Source organism: Vollenhovia emeryi, unplaced genomic scaffold (assembly GCF_000949405.1).
Source record: "Vollenhovia emeryi isolate VEMERY1.0 unplaced genomic scaffold, V.emery_V1.0 DF939182.1, whole genome shotgun sequence".
Lineage (NCBI taxonomy): Eukaryota > Metazoa > Arthropoda > Insecta > Hymenoptera > Formicidae > Vollenhovia > Vollenhovia emeryi.
In genome coordinates, this window is record NW_011967184.1 from 970,577 (window position 1) to 986,411 (window position 15,835).

At 38.5% G+C, this 15,835-nt stretch overlaps 1 protein-coding gene across 1 annotated transcript in view; it reads left to right on the forward strand.

The window, feature by feature from the left end:
* The window catches only part of LOC105562939 (laminin subunit alpha-1-like), a 68,934-nt gene that overhangs the window by 51,812 nt on the left and 1,287 nt on the right, over positions 1–15,835 (forward strand). Inside the window, exons 3-30 of the mRNA XM_012014129.1 lie at positions 2,931–3,114; positions 3,501–3,856; positions 4,941–5,138; positions 5,236–5,406; positions 5,554–5,717; positions 5,929–6,063; positions 6,256–6,511; positions 6,911–7,082; positions 7,532–7,753; positions 7,915–8,168; positions 8,495–8,606; positions 8,715–8,859; positions 8,981–9,293; positions 9,477–9,637; positions 9,771–9,909; positions 10,138–10,375; positions 10,491–10,664; positions 10,773–10,939; positions 11,202–11,360; positions 11,500–11,648; positions 11,809–12,096; positions 12,272–12,440; positions 12,700–13,119; positions 13,233–13,415; positions 13,696–14,027; positions 14,181–14,487; positions 14,712–15,150; positions 15,411–15,779. Coding sequence (XP_011869519.1) covers positions 2,931–3,114; positions 3,501–3,856; positions 4,941–5,138; positions 5,236–5,406; positions 5,554–5,717; positions 5,929–6,063; positions 6,256–6,511; positions 6,911–7,082; positions 7,532–7,753; positions 7,915–8,168; positions 8,495–8,606; positions 8,715–8,859; positions 8,981–9,293; positions 9,477–9,637; positions 9,771–9,909; positions 10,138–10,375; positions 10,491–10,664; positions 10,773–10,939; positions 11,202–11,360; positions 11,500–11,648; positions 11,809–12,096; positions 12,272–12,440; positions 12,700–13,119; positions 13,233–13,415; positions 13,696–14,027; positions 14,181–14,487; positions 14,712–15,150; positions 15,411–15,779 — 6,376 coding nt within the window. The remainder of the gene's footprint in view (positions 1–2,930; positions 3,115–3,500; positions 3,857–4,940; positions 5,139–5,235; positions 5,407–5,553; positions 5,718–5,928; positions 6,064–6,255; positions 6,512–6,910; positions 7,083–7,531; positions 7,754–7,914; positions 8,169–8,494; positions 8,607–8,714; positions 8,860–8,980; positions 9,294–9,476; positions 9,638–9,770; positions 9,910–10,137; positions 10,376–10,490; positions 10,665–10,772; positions 10,940–11,201; positions 11,361–11,499; positions 11,649–11,808; positions 12,097–12,271; positions 12,441–12,699; positions 13,120–13,232; positions 13,416–13,695; positions 14,028–14,180; positions 14,488–14,711; positions 15,151–15,410; positions 15,780–15,835) is intronic.

The window sequence follows — 15,835 nt, forward strand, 5'->3', positions numbered from 1 at the left end:
CATTAGTTTTTTCGTTACGCACCTATAACTCTATCTTCTTTCTCTCCCTCTCGCACGCCTCTTCCCTGTCGCTCACGTGCAATCGTCATCTCTTTCAATATCTCGCAATTCTCTCTAGATATCTCGCAGTCCACTCGCACACGCACACACATTCATACATACAGAGGCTCCGTCACTACAATTATACTATATAGATTTAAAACGCTTCCTAATTAGGTGAGATTGGCCTCTGAAATCAATGCACATTTCTTATGCGAAATCGTGATTCCTCCTTGGATCTTTTCCTCTTTTCTTTTCTATGTTCGGCTCTTCGATCTTTCGTCGCTGATAACTTCTTTAAGTTTGCATTCGAAATGATTCCGAGAAGTCCAATGCGGAACGTCGTCGCGCTTTTACAACGATTCGCGCATTCCGAAAGAATAAAAAATTACTTACAACAGTATTTTAAAGTACACCTTAGCGATATTTATCAACATATTAATTATGAAATGCCAGAATAATCTATGACGATTTCATTTACGGGGCGACTTTAGTTAACGTGCGAAAGGTGTCGTAAACAAATTAATATTGACAATTAATGAAAGACGTGCCTTTCTACATGTCACTCGATGTCATATCAATTTGTTATCGTATTATATTTTCCGAGAGTCTAAACAATAAAGGATTTCTTTATTATTTTATCATAGAAGAGTATAAAAGAAATTATTAACGAATGCGATTTGCGCTGCTTAATTTTTTCTAAATATATGTATACAACTGCAGAGAAGTATAGAGAGTTTTTAGATATCCTGTAAGTGCCGCGTATCGGCAAATGATGCCGTTTGTTATACGAGAGAGCGCGCGACGTGAAGAGCCCTGCGGTTCAGCTGGTGTCGCCCCTACTAGAGGGCAACTATATCGTACGTTTCATCGGGGACAAGCTTTTCTTCGAGGAGTAACTATCGGATGGGACTTGGCTTGGTTCCATTACGCCCGTAACAACGTGTTCTCGCGACTTCGCCTCGTTATTTCCTGGCGCTTTCGTCTCGTAGGATCTACGATGGAGATCTCGCGCATCGGGGCTTGCGCAACGGACGCGAACAACGGGCAACGCTGGTGATACTGTTCTCCAATTTGCGACTCGAACTCCTCGAATCTCCTCATCCGGAGAGACACAACAGAAGTTTTCCTCTCCTCCTCCTTCCCCCCTCCCCCCCCCAGGACGACGACGAGGTATCTATTAATAGCCGCAAGCCCTCCTCTCCCCCGTCCCTTGACATCGAGCTCTCATCGGCCGAACTTTATAAACGCACGCCGGAAACCTCGTCGTTCACGGCGCTCACTACTTGTTTAGACGTTCCGCAAAGTGCTTCGTATTGCGAGGCTCAACGTCGAATGTTGCGGCGCAGCACAATGTCAGAAGCGGAAGACGCCGTCAGAAATGCCTCGTTCGCGGTGGAGGCCTCATTTCCGTATGCATCGCTCTATTGACGTTTTCGAGCGCGGGAACAGTTGCCCGCGCTTGCACGGGTAAATGACGCGCGCGTTGTAACTTCCGGCGACCGTGTAGCGTATTATTTATACTTGAAATTCTCTAATGACAAGTAAATTCAAACATACGATTCCGACCAGTCGCAACTTTTCCCGGAACCGTCAAGAAATGTAGTCAAAAGTTAATATAATTCAAAACAGATACACGAGCTGTTTTGTTTAAAATTTTCACGTTTTTACATTTTACGTACCTGTTCGTTGAAATTGGAGATTACCTCAATGGTTTAAGTGAGTAGAAAAAGCTTCGATTATAGCCTGATCTGCTAAGCTTTCTTCTTCATTTAATTTTAGTTAGTTTATTTTAGATAAATGTATCTAAAAATAAAAGTTAGCAAAACACATATCGCGATGGCAACGCATTTCTACTTCACTGAGAGAAAAAAATAGTTGCAGTTACCACAATCTCACTATAATTTATAGTCATTTTTGGAGCCAGCCATATTTTTATAATTCTTCCAACTACGTAAGTTATGGTTGACCTAACAATATATTATAGTTCTCATAGACACAATATTGGTCCATGCAACTTATGATATGGTTGTCATAAACCAAAAGGAGCTTTTAATTTGGTAAGGTGTACTATGAATATTGCAATAACAACCACAAGTAAAATTTCGAATAACTATATGTAATAGTAATTTCATTATATTCATTGGTTACATCACTTTGCACTCATAAAGAATAGTACAAGATAGCATCTTTCAAAGAAAAGATAAGCAATCTTATACGAATGCGTAAACTTATCCGTATTTATAACACCCTAAGCGGTTTTTTACTTACGAGAGAGTCTTGTACCGCGCGTCCCTCTAGTGAAGACATTCCGAACCACTTCACTTTTGTTTACCATGCGAATAGTAAAGTGGATGATAGAAAGTATAGTTAAATTTACTATTATTGTACTTGCACCTACTATATAAAACTAGTTAATTTAGTTACTATTCACCATCTTAATATTTTACCAGAATAATGGTTAAAAGCTTCATAAATAATAGTAAAATTTTTATGCTGGTTGGCATCGCTATGACTATGTGGTTGTTATTACTAATATTATAGTGATAATTACTATAAAAATGATATTCCTGACTATAATTATTTTACTATGCAATTACGTCGCAAATACTACGTACTTTTCTCTCTGTGTAAGATGGAGGAATAATTTCTTCTAAGTTACTCTTGTCTCAATATAGTAAGTCAATCTTTTTTAATTCGATAGAGGAGAATAAGAATTGTGGATTTTATTTTTATACTGTCTTATTTTTGTACTAAATAAGAATGTGAGAAATATAAATGCGTCAAGAATATTTTTGTCTCGGTAACCGAAATCCTTTCTGAGGGTGTGGGCATTTCTAATTGTCAGATTTAATATGACAGATTATATCGTTACGTTATATAAATTATAGATCGGTTATTGGGGATTGGCGACCGGAGCAGGCTGCGTGTCTTGCGACTGCGATTCTATGGGATCCTATAATGCGTCCTGCCACAATGACACAGGAAAATGCTACTGCAAGCCGGGTGTGGGTGGTGCGCGCTGCGACAGTTGTCTGTCCGGATACTATGGGTTTTCTTTGAACGGCTGTCAGCGTAAGTCAATCGTTTCCCCGTTAACTAACGTGGAATTTCCTAGCTAAAATAATCGACTATCCAATCGAGCCCCTCGCAATTTCTTTGTCGTACTATAAATTTTACACATGATATTTCAACCTTACTGTTAAGCACCTGTAGAGGAAAGATTTGCTTCACAATTCTTGCTCGCGCGGTCCCAAGATGTAACGCGCGATAGAGACCCCTTATTTCTTTCTTCCGTAATTGATAAGCTATCAGCGCGCAGAATTCTCGGCTGTAAATTCAAACAGGAGAAAAAAAGAAATGATAAAACACCCGAATAAACATTCCTCGGGTCCTTTATCACCTCTGTAAAGTCTTGACAAATTGAAGAACGGCTGTGATATCCTGCGATTGCCCCACAGTGTGCGACTCGTGTGTGCGACCCGGTCACGTGTGCGACCCTGACACCGGTCGCTGCGTGTGTCCCCGCCTGACCTACGGCGAGCACTGCGACCGGTGCAGACCGGGTGCGTGGGGCCTGGTGCCGAGCGTCGGCTGCAAGCCGTGCGCCTGCACCCTGGGCGCCACGCGGCCCCAGTGCGACCATCAGGGTCAGTGCCCCTGCAGGATCGGCTACGACGGGCTCAGGTGCGAGAGATGCGCCAAAGGTTACTACGGCTATCCGAGGTGCCGTCCTTGCGGCTGCAGCTTGGCCGGCACGACGCACTGCCGGGATGGCGTCTGCGAGTGCGATGACAAGGGACAGTGCCCGTGCAAGGTGAGAGAGAGATACAGCCCAAGTAGAACAAGTTAATCACAAAAACGTCAATGTGACATTAAAATGACGAATTTTACGTCATAAAATGATCGACATCAAGATTTACTTCGCAATGACTGACTAATGACCATGATATTTGTGACGTGTATAATAATATATTATTACAGATTACATCCCTGATGGAAAAATTTTGCTGAAAATGTAATGAAATTGATGAAAAGTGAAATGAAAGTTATTGGAAACTTGTTGAAACCATTTCAAAATAAATCATAAGTTTCGTTATGAAATTCAATGAAATACTGTGAAATTAGATGGAAGTTAATTAATATTGCTAAAAATTAGGGAAAAAATTTTAGAAATGTTGTATATTATGAAATTTGCAGAATTTAACTGAAAATAAATTTTTTAATGAAAAATTGCTGAAATGATAACGAAATTGGGTTAATTGCAAGAGATTTTCAACCAACTTTCAGCAAATTTCATTACGTTTTCAGCAAAATTTTTCCATCAGGGATGATCAGTCATATATTATGTTTGTCTTATATTACTTCAATTTATTTTTGATGTATAATACTTAATTAACTTTGCTTGCCATGGTAAAACGAGATTAACTTTACAACATTTCGATGTCTTAATGATGTCACAAATCGGTGCTCTCGGTGGGCTAGTTTGACGTCACCATGATGCATAAAAAATGATCGAAAAATGATGTCATCTTGATGTTTTCATGACCAATATGTTCTACTTGGGAGATGAGAAGGAATAGAAATTTAGACAGGCTTTCTTCGTCGCGACAGGAAGGAGAAGTGATTAAAAATTGTAGAGACCTAGGTCTTTAAAGCTTTAAGTAATTTAAATAATTAAAGCTTTAATTGGAGAATAAGCTCGTGCGTAAACCTTGTAGGATGCAAGAAGAATGTTTCCAACTGTTGTATTCCATTCGCGAAAATTTAAAATTGCAACACTGAAGTGGATTATTTTTAGTCATCTCCCTGCGAGTTTCTTGGTCTGAAGTCCGAAAAATTTTCGGAAAAAAATTATGCGCGTATATCCGACGTGCACTGACGGAAAAATTGCTTTTAAGGAACTGGTCACCGGACGACAGTGCAACCAGTGCAAGGAAGGCACGTTCGGCCTTGCGACGTACAATGCCAGAGGATGCACCGAGTGTTTCTGCTTCGGAAGGAGCACTCTGTGTCAGCAGGCTGGACTCAGTTGGGGCCAACGTAGATTGACTCGACCCCGCGTTCTTTACGTCAACGACACGGTCAACGACATAATAGTAAGCTCCGCTTCGGCTAGTAAATCCTGACGAATGAGTCTTGTCGAATAATATTTTATGCGTTGTATCGTCGTCTGATTGTCGTGCGTTTGAACAGATAACAAACTTCGGCTCCACGACTATATTGCCAGCGGTAAACGGCGGGTTGAACGTGACAAACGGCCTCTCCGTAATCCCTGGATCCGACGGCGACGTTACATTGTCCACAAATCTTTATTACAGTTATCCGTTATATTGGAGACTACCGGATTCTTTTCTAGGCGATAAGGTAATTTTTCCAAGATATTCCGAACATTGTGCGTTAACAAATAGACGTGTTAAAAATTTGTCCCGTTTTTAAGTTAGATTTTGTGTATGCACAATTCGCTCGTGGTTGAGTTGCATGAAATATTAGACTCGCATTAAATCCTTTAAGGTCGTCTCTTACGGAGGATTCCTGCGCTTTAAAACCTCGACGGAAGGTGGGATACCACTAAGATCGAATCTTCGATATCCCGTGGTGCAGTTGCAGGGCAACAATAAGATTGTCTTGGAGTATTATCTGCATCTACCAGTGAGCGATAATCGTTACGAAGTCAGGTATCCGCAGTTAATTGAAAAGAAGAAAAAGATTACGTGATTCTGTGCAAATTGAATATGAATTAGACACTTTAACGTATAATTCATTGCGTTAGAATTTAATAAATTATTTATTTAGTTGGATCTTATCATTGGAATTTTTGGTAAAGCTTTATTGAGAATGCACAGTCGGTCCTTACGCTGTACGACTAACATGTATTTATTATCTTAGATTCCATGAGTCACTGTGGCAATTACAAAACAGACCGGACTACAAAGTCTCCAGGGAGGTCCTGATGGTTGCGTTACAAAATCTGCAGTACATCCTCGTGAAAGCCTCCGACAGCGCCGAATTCACGAGAACCACGTGCGTAAAGCGATGCATCATATAAACAGTAAAATGAATTTGTTATCAATTCATCTTTCAACGTTTCTGCCATCCTTGGCTTTCAACGAACAAGTGTAGAAACAGAATTATTTTATCCGTTAATTGTATTACGATTTTTAAGAAAAGACACATTTCCAATGGCGTTTTATTAATCTGCGTGTCTGTGTTCAGACTGCTGGAAGCTTCTCTCGACGCCGCCGTCCTGATACCTACGCACTCGCCACCGCTGGCGACTGGAGTGGAGATCTGCCAGTGCCCGTCGGAATACAACGGCACGTCTTGCCAGGATCCCAGCATCGGCTTTTACAGGTGGTACAAGAACACCACCGCCACGTCCACCATCGTGATCGATCTTGTTGGACAGGCCAGGCGCTGCCAGTGCAACGGGAGATCCGAGGTGTGCGACAGGGAGACGGGATATTGCTTGGTAAGCATTACTCAAACATTTCCCTACGAGTGTACACTATTCGCGGAGATGATAGCGCGACAGGAAGTATGCTGAGAGACAAGTGTATAAGGATATGAGCTGGAGTTGAAACAAGATAAATTTCTTACTAAGGCGCCTTTGAATCTGCATGATGTTCACGAATTTACATCCTTTTTCTTTTCGATCGTCTACACTTGCCATTCGTACAGGTCAATTTCTATAGATTGATTTCTTTTCTTGTGAGGAGGAATATTCTAATGTTTTACAAATAGAATTTAGAAGAAATAAATAGATTGGGTGGTTTTTATTAAATCTCGTGTAAATAAGGAGCTGTAGGACGTGTGCAAGGTGTCGAGGATTGAATAATTGTTAATATGATGTTGAAATTTAATGTTGCAGAATTGCAGAGAAAACACAATCGGTGGTTATTGCAACGATTGCGCTGACAGTTTCTACGGTCACCCGGATATTGGAGGCTGCAAGCCATGTCCATGCCCGCAGGTCGATAAGAGATTTTCGAGTACCTGCGTCATTCATGCGGACAACGATCCTATTTGTCACTGCAAGCCAGGTGCATAGATAAGAATATGAAAAACTGCACGTATAAAAAAAATATTTTCCAAAACTAACCGGTGAAACGATCTTAAAAAATGTATGCTGTCGTTAATTTGTGAAAGAGCTTGTTTAAAGTTATATGTATTCTTAACATTTTATGTTTCTTACAGCTTCCTTAAGTCTACTTTACACAATCTATAATTTGAGTCAGACTCCACGATAGAATTTTAGTTATAATTTTATATGCTATACAACATTTTATATACATATATAGTACCTATTTAAATGTCTACTTTAATATATATTTTACTTACGTGTGTACTTTTTAAATGTTTTTTTGTATACGCAACACATAAAATAGAATTTCATTCCGAATTGTGTTGCAAATATAATATAATAATTATAAATTGTCTGTAAAGTGGACTTAATACTTTTTCCCGTGCATTCACCTCCGCATTGCCGCAGGTTACGTCGGTAGAAAATGTGAACGTTGCGCCTACGGCTATTACGGCTCTCCTGGCCTTCCGGACGGCAAGTGCGTTCCGTGCAATTGCAACTTGGCAGGAAGTTTGAGCAACGTCTGCGACGGCGAGACAGGACAGTGCAAATGCAGGCACGGTTCTACGGGCAGAGATTGCTCCCAGTGCACGGCGTATCGACACGTTTACATAAACGACGTTTGCACTTGTAAGTTTATTAAAAACCCGAATAATCTTGTCTTAAAATTACTATAATATATTATAATCTATAGATTTAGATGAATGGATTTGAAAAATTAGAATTTCCTATCTTATCACAATACACCATCACAACTTCACCGTTTACATTGCATTGTGTGAAATGTTTAGCCTGCGATGACAATTGTACGGGAATTCTGCTCGATACTGTCGCGATGCTGTCCGAGGAACTGGCCGGGGAAACGAGCCACATAGCAGACGGATACATTCCACCCCCGTGGGAAGAACTGTCGCATATCGATTCCAACGTGACTGCATATCTCAAGGAATTGGAACTTCGAACTCAACTGCTGCAAAGAATGAAAAGTGTGCCGTGGCATGAATACAAGAAACTGGCGGAAGAAGTTGAAGCTATGTTAAGAGATGTATGTCACTCTAATATTGTTAAATAATTGCGTAATTGTTATTCAAGGAATATTATGTACAATTTCTCTTAAGCTCTTTACTTTCATTTTATAATTTGCATCAGAATGTAGGATGGAATAGAATTATAAAATTTATAATTTTATGTGACGTACGAATGAAATACATTTGAAGAATCGGATACACACGTATAATAAAATACGCATACAGACGTGTATCAAATAATACGGAATATAAAAGTTATAGAATTTTATTCTAAAATCTAATACAAATTATAAATTATCTAGTGGACTTTATAACACTTTTTATATTTTATTTTAATTTACAGTTCATTAATCATGCAAAACATGCTGATACGTTGAAGACCAAGAGCAACGATTTGAAAAATAATGTTTTTACAGCGAAGATCACGCTTGACAATTTAAGAAAAGACATAGGGGGTATACATCAATTTTATTTTGTCATTTAAATGTGTCTTATTTATTGTTAAAACCATTGCGTTGCAGAGTATAAATACGTTTACAGTAATCATTTCTCTCAAATTCCAGATACAATTTCGGAACTGAATCAATACAGCAACGACAATAGGAAAATAGAAATCAAGAAGGCCTTAAAAACTGCAAAGATGATTTTGAATTATCTAAAATCCGTCGACATAAGCAAGAGAACTGCAGAAGTGGAAAACTTCCTTGAGTGAGTATTGCTTTAATTCAATAAATAACTTTAATAAATTTGAGACGAGAAGATAGAAAGAGAAAAACATTAACTTTTTAAAAATACATCATTAATAAAAAATATATTCTGAATTCATTAGCGATGTTACCAAATATGTGGCGTGGCTAAACTCTCTTTACGATGCGACTGAGCCTTTGGCGGCAGCTCAGGACGACGCTAAAGATTACGAGATAAAGTTGGACGACATGAGAGCGGTTATAGAAAACACCATGGAAACTCTCTTCAACTACGATAGTTTGTACAACAATATGAACGGGACATTCGCCGAGGCCAAAAACCAATGCGCCCGTATCGGGACACTGCACGACGAAGCAAACGAAACAATTACCGAGGGGAAGAAACTCGTCGACGAGGCTCATGGACTGTTTGTCGACGCGGAAAACAATATTCAAGTAAATAGAATTATTTACATTCTTTTTTAACAACTCATAACAGTGAGTTACGAGAGAAATCAATAAAGAAGGAAGAGACGTATAATATATAATTCAGAATTTTTTACCGATTCATCAGTGTTTTGTCATTGCGATTAAAGGCAACAAATATTCTAAAAACTTATTCTTAAATGCGACTTTCAGGATCTCCCAGACTCACGGGATAAATTAACATACTGGACGAAGAAGCTGAGCATGAAGGAGGAACTCCTGTACCGGCTAAATTACGAATACGACGAGAAGTATGTGGTCCCGGCAGTGCAACACGCGAAGAATCTGTCTAACTACGTCGATCAGTATGTCAGGTAAGCATCCTATTAGCATAATTAATTCAATCGATAATTACATCCCATTAAATCCAAAACGAGTGACGTTATCTCAACGATAGCGATATAATCGTCGACAATTCTATAATGTGATAACATTTTTGTGGAATAGTTTGTTCGCCGAGACACGAGATATCGCAGCTAGTCCTCTGAAGGCAAGCCAGGCCTACAAGAATATCGTCGACGGCCTGCAAGTGGCAAAAATCACCGCATTAGCAGCCAAGGAATGCATCGAGGACGTGCATAAGAAGGTATAACACGATTATACGATTCTCTTTGGACTTGGAGCCTTAACATTTTAATATTTCTCTTTATTAAAAATTGAAGATATGTCAAAAAGTTATTATCCCTTTTTCATTTTTTGTATAGATGATAAAAAAATCTATTCTAATCTTATGTTCTTACTTATATTAACATAATTAACTTTTTTTTATAATTTTGAGAGTCGACTGTAAATGTAATATAGATGCTTTTTCAAGATATATCCTCCTTCGGGAGAAAAATCGCTGTTGGACGATACTAAGGAAGTATTAGCCAAGTCATCTAAACAGTGGGAAACAGCAAAGGAACACGGTAAACTAGTCAAGAACGCGAATGCCGTATTGGAAGCTCAGAAGCAAGCCGTTCTCGTTTTGAAAGATACATTGAACAACACTGGGATAAAGGATAACGAGATAAATGTAAAACTGCGAGAGTTGCAAAGTAATAGTAAGAAATGTAAGTCTATGTTACAGAGATCATACAATATTATTAATAATTTCAAAGAAAATGTGACGTATCGAATAAACGAGATTTTATCATTGTTATTATTAATGAGATTTTTTTTTAATAGTGCATGAAGATCTATTGGATATCTTGGAGGACAACGACGAAGTAGCGGGATCAGTAAAAAACACGCAACGATTGATCGACGATTACAAACAAGGCATCGCCGAAAGACTGAAGCCAAAACTGCTCGAATTGAAGCACGAAGGCGATTCGAAGATTGGCCTCGCCAGCGAAAAGTGTAATATTTCTTTTCAAAATTACTATGTATACTTGCCACATAATTGTTAAATTAAATATTATAAAGTAATCAAAAGTATAAACTATTGTAGAAATGTTTGTATTTTAGTATCAGAAGCGTTGAGTAATATTAAGAAAGCCGATGCGAAGTTAATAAGCTTATCGAATGCGGCAATGAAGCGGAAAGCTGTTTTCGACAAATGGAACGACACGTTAGCCACAAAACTGCAAAATCTGAAAGACAAAATTGCAGAGGCTAGAAATACCGCCGAAGGAGTAAGAACAATAATTATTTTTCTATTTGCTCGAATCTTCATAAATTAAAATAAAAAATTAATTTCTCATATATCTCTATAAAAATTATCATAAAGTTTCTATCGTATACTGTCCTTACATTATTTGATATCATGATTTCTCAATATAAGAAAATCTTTAATATTTAAGTCATGATTGATAATTTCCGACATAGCATTAAAGTATTAAAATTGTGATAAATAATTTTGCAAATATAAGTTTTTATAATTCTTTTTCATTTCAGATTCGAATTTCTCTGCGATCGGTGGAGAGTAAGGAATGTATCCGTTCGTACAGACCGACGACGTTGCAATCCTCATCAACGACGTCGATCGTGATAACATTCGCGCTTCCCACTGCGCGCAAGGAGGGTTCCTTGTTTTACTTGCCTAGTGGAGTTAATGTACGTTCTGTGATAATATTATATATCTAGGTCAATAATTTAATAATTAGAATAATTAACTTTGCAAATAAAATAAAATAAATAATTGTATAATGTCTCGTGCGGTGTTTAAGTGTTGATGTTTCGTCCTTTTTTTCAGGATGATTTCGTCGCTCTAGAGATAGTTGACAAAAAGATACGATTCCTGTGGAACGTCGGTGGTGGTACAGGCGTACTAACGCATCCTGAGATCATCGAAAGCGGCGATCTTCAGAATGACAAGTTTTGGTATCGAATTGAGGCTGAGAGGTGAATAGCAATACGTCAAATTAGTATAAATAGAATTAATTAATAGACAAATAAACAAAATTGAAATTTGATGAAATATAAAAAACAAATCACAGAGCTATCATTAATGGATACCAGAGAAAGAAGCTGATTTCAAATAATTGACATTTCTTGATCTTAGGATACGACACACAGGCAAGCTGAACGTGCACAAACAGTTTTCGACGTCCGGAAAGTATCTTCCTGTCATCAACAATACTAACTCCGAGTATGGTCGTTTCGACGTTCTACCTACAGACCGAGTGTGGATAGGAGGTATTCCTAAGTCGCAGAGACGACCGACGGAATTGATCGCTGGTAACGGTCTTCCGGGTTGTATTCATCAAGTGATTCTCGACGGAAGGCAAATCGGCCTCTGGAATTTCATCACGACAGCACCGGACATGGCTTGCAAAGCTTGCGTAGAGGGGTAATTTCCTGTGAAAGCTATTAAATTATTCTTTCATGCTTATTTGTATTTTGGTATAAATTGTATATCTCAATGTTAAAAATTATATTATGTCACAATTTAAATTTTCTAAACGACAAATTGACTACTCAAAAACTTCTTTATCCTTTTACTAACAATATTATTAATGTTACAGAGTGGAAGATGCCAGAGATGACATAGCTTACAACTTCAATGGAGAAGGCTACGCCGTGAGAAACCGAGTCTCGTCTGGTCCATACAATAAATATATGTTTGGAGTCTCAATTAGTTTTCGAACATACGATGAGAATGCGTTGCTATTTCTGGCCATTAACAAAGATAATGTACGAATTTATTTAAATTTCCTCGACGCATATTTTAATATTAAGAAACTATCTTTTATATCCTTTGCCAAAAGAGAATAAATGAATAGTAGATGTCATTAAATTAAATTTAAAAGTGAAATCCTTATTCTCATAAAATATCTGTTATTATACATATACACTTTATTAAAGAAATTATGTATGTTAACTAATAATTCCATTTATACAATTATATTTGTCAAACTAATGTAATTTTTATTGCATGATTTGTTATGAATAGAATCAGCACATCATGATTTTCCTGCGGGAAGGCAGAGTGATTCTTCACGTCGGCTACGGCGGAAACATTAGTATGGAGATGTCCTCGATTTTCAAATACAACACCGGCAACTGGACAAAAGTGGACGCATTCCGTCAGTATCAAGTACGCAAGAATATAGAAAAATGCAGCCTTAGCATCGGCGGCGACAATGATAAGCGAATCGTTGCGCCCACGCCACAGCCTACGAAGGAGGACATTCCGGATTTGTCGCAGGCCAAGTATTACATCGGTGGATTGCCACCGAGCTTTCGCGCCGAGAAACTGATATTACCCTCGCAGGTGTCGTTCCTCGGCTGTATGGCCAATATAATAGTGCAGGAGGGTTACGACCCAATGGCCGAGCAGTATTACGGGGTGGAATCCAGTTGCGGTAATAAGGTAAATGTTATTATCTTCTGACTCTCAAATATTCTATTTGAGTTTCTTTAGATGTAGTTGCAACATTTTGCATATCATCAAACATTAAACACGAATTTGTTTTATTGTCACAGCCATTGAAGATAGTCGGATTTTATGGGGATGGATATCTCGAACACTCTGCATTTACTCTGCGAAAAATACAATCTGTTTTAAGTTTCTCCTTCAGAACCATGCAAGAGGCAGCTATGCTCCTTCTTTCCACGTTTGAGGGCTACGAAGATAGAATGAGTGATAATTTGAAGGAAGCAGCGCATGTAAGACTGTCGTTATAATTTTATGTCATTTAATTTCTTTTGTTATAAAATAATCACTGTTGCTAAGTGCACAAAGTAATTTATTATAAATGTTAAAAAATAGTCTTAAATATTTCAACTCTAAGTAAATCCGTAATAAAAGGACATACTCATAAACACATATGGAATACGCAACAAGATATTGTATATTTGCATATACAGTTTTATTGAAAATAAACTTAATTTGCGTATTACGACGATCAGAAAGATTGAGATTAATTTGTTGAATTTGTTGCTTCAGAAAAGCAGCTATTACTCCGTGTGCATTCTCAACGGACAAGTGCAAGTGCGCTTAAATGCCGGTCAGGGCGAGCTGTTTCTCCAATCGAACAATACTTTCAACGACGGGAGATATCACTCGGTCACCGTCATTAAAAAACGAAAAGAATTAGAGCTGAGAATCGACGATGCATATCAAACATCAGGAAGATTACGCAGTAGTATCGCGATCAAAGCTCCCGAAAACGGGGGACTTTTCTTTGGTGGACTACCGGCTCTCATCAATAATACTAAAATGATCGCAACTAATACGCCACTGTACGGTGCTATCAAAGATGTGATTTTCAATGATCTGTAAGTCGGAGCGTCCAAAAATCTAATATTGCATGTAATTACTTGAGGGATAACAAGGCATAGATCTTTGAAATCTTGGCGCATTAAAATTATTACATACGTGTTATTATCACATACACTTTATATGGTATGATTAATTTATCCTCTTTTTAGAACTCTTCGGTTCGACGATGCAGTTAATTTCGATCACGCTCTAATCGGTCGTCCCGGACCGAGTATGGGGAAAGATACGCCGAATTACACACCATCGGCGTCACTGTCCCGAGGGATGTCCACGCAGCCCGAAGGGTGCCAGAAAGTGCCTTACTACTCGCTGGAACCGGGCGCTTTGAAATTCGGCGACAAGCCGCACAGTCATACGCAGCTCTATCTCAACTTCAAGAAATTCTGGGAAAAGAAATATGTGATAGAATTTGATTTTAGAACGTACTATCCTAACGGGCTGCTGTTCATCACTCCGGTAAAAATCCTATTTTATTTAACTACTACTTTCCTATTTAACAATTTGATTTGCATCTGACTTGAATTTGTTTTATTCAATATATTAAATTTAACAAAGCTGATTTTTTATGAAAAATCTTTTATAATGTCAATCTCTGGCATAAATATAGTTGTGATAATTTAACATTTATTATTTTCAATTTTAACATTGTAACCGATGTTATTACAAATGCACATTTACAGGGTCTTCGATTGAAACATTATCTGATGGTGCTCATCCGGGACGGACAGCTTCTTTTGGTAGTGAAAAGCAAACAAAAGAAGGAAATACTATTTAAGACTCCGTTTAATGATGGCAATTGGCATCACGTTGTTATCAGTCACGAGGAGAGGAAGCTTATCCTATTAGTGGATACCCAGACACCGCGCGTCCTCAAAGTACCGAAGAGGATCGGCCTCGCGTCCATGATGTATATCGGCGGTCTCCCGGAAAGCGGAACGCCCATCCCGGAACAAGTGGTCGTCAGATTGGAGACACTGAAGGGATGTATCAGAGGCTTGAAGATCAATGGAAATGTCTACGACATGGTAGGTTCTACCAGTAGAGCCTTCAACGTCGGTCAGTGCTTCCCGAGTGTCGAAAGCGGAGCGTATTTCCAGGGCGAAGCCTACGCTATTTATCGTAAGTTGCAAAACTATTAACGAAATATAAGAGAAATGTAAAAGATCAGCTCAAATTCAAATATTATTTTTATTCTCTTCAATTTAAAACTTAAAATAATATGATTTTTTTACTACAAATTATAGTGGCATCTTAATGAACGATGCCAAATATACGATAAGATTGCATTCTTATTTTAATATCAAGAAACATTAAAAAAGAAACTCGTTCTATGTACGTTTTAAATATATTTGAGAAATAACAATTCTATGTTCTTTAAGGAAACAACTTCAAGGTGGACGGCTTGCTCGAACTTCAACTGGAATTCAGAACGTCGGAAGTATCCGGCGTGTTGTTGTCGATCACCGCACCCAGTGGCTCGCCTTCTCTGTCACTGGAACTGCACAGCGGTAAGGTGATCATGTCGGGCGATTTGGGCGACAACAATCCGCTGTATGTGGAACAGGGATTCGCTAGCCAGTACGCAATCTGCGACAATCGATGGCACAGAATCCAGGCCGTGTACAACGACGAGGAACTGGAGCTCAAGGTGGACGAGCTGGACCAAAAATACGGCTTGCCCGCAAACGTCAATTATCCTTTCAATAGCTCCATGTTCTCCGGCCCGTTGTATATAGGCGGTATACCAGGTAAATGAATGTAATGCGTCAAATTATATCATATTACACATTGGTGTATACGTGTA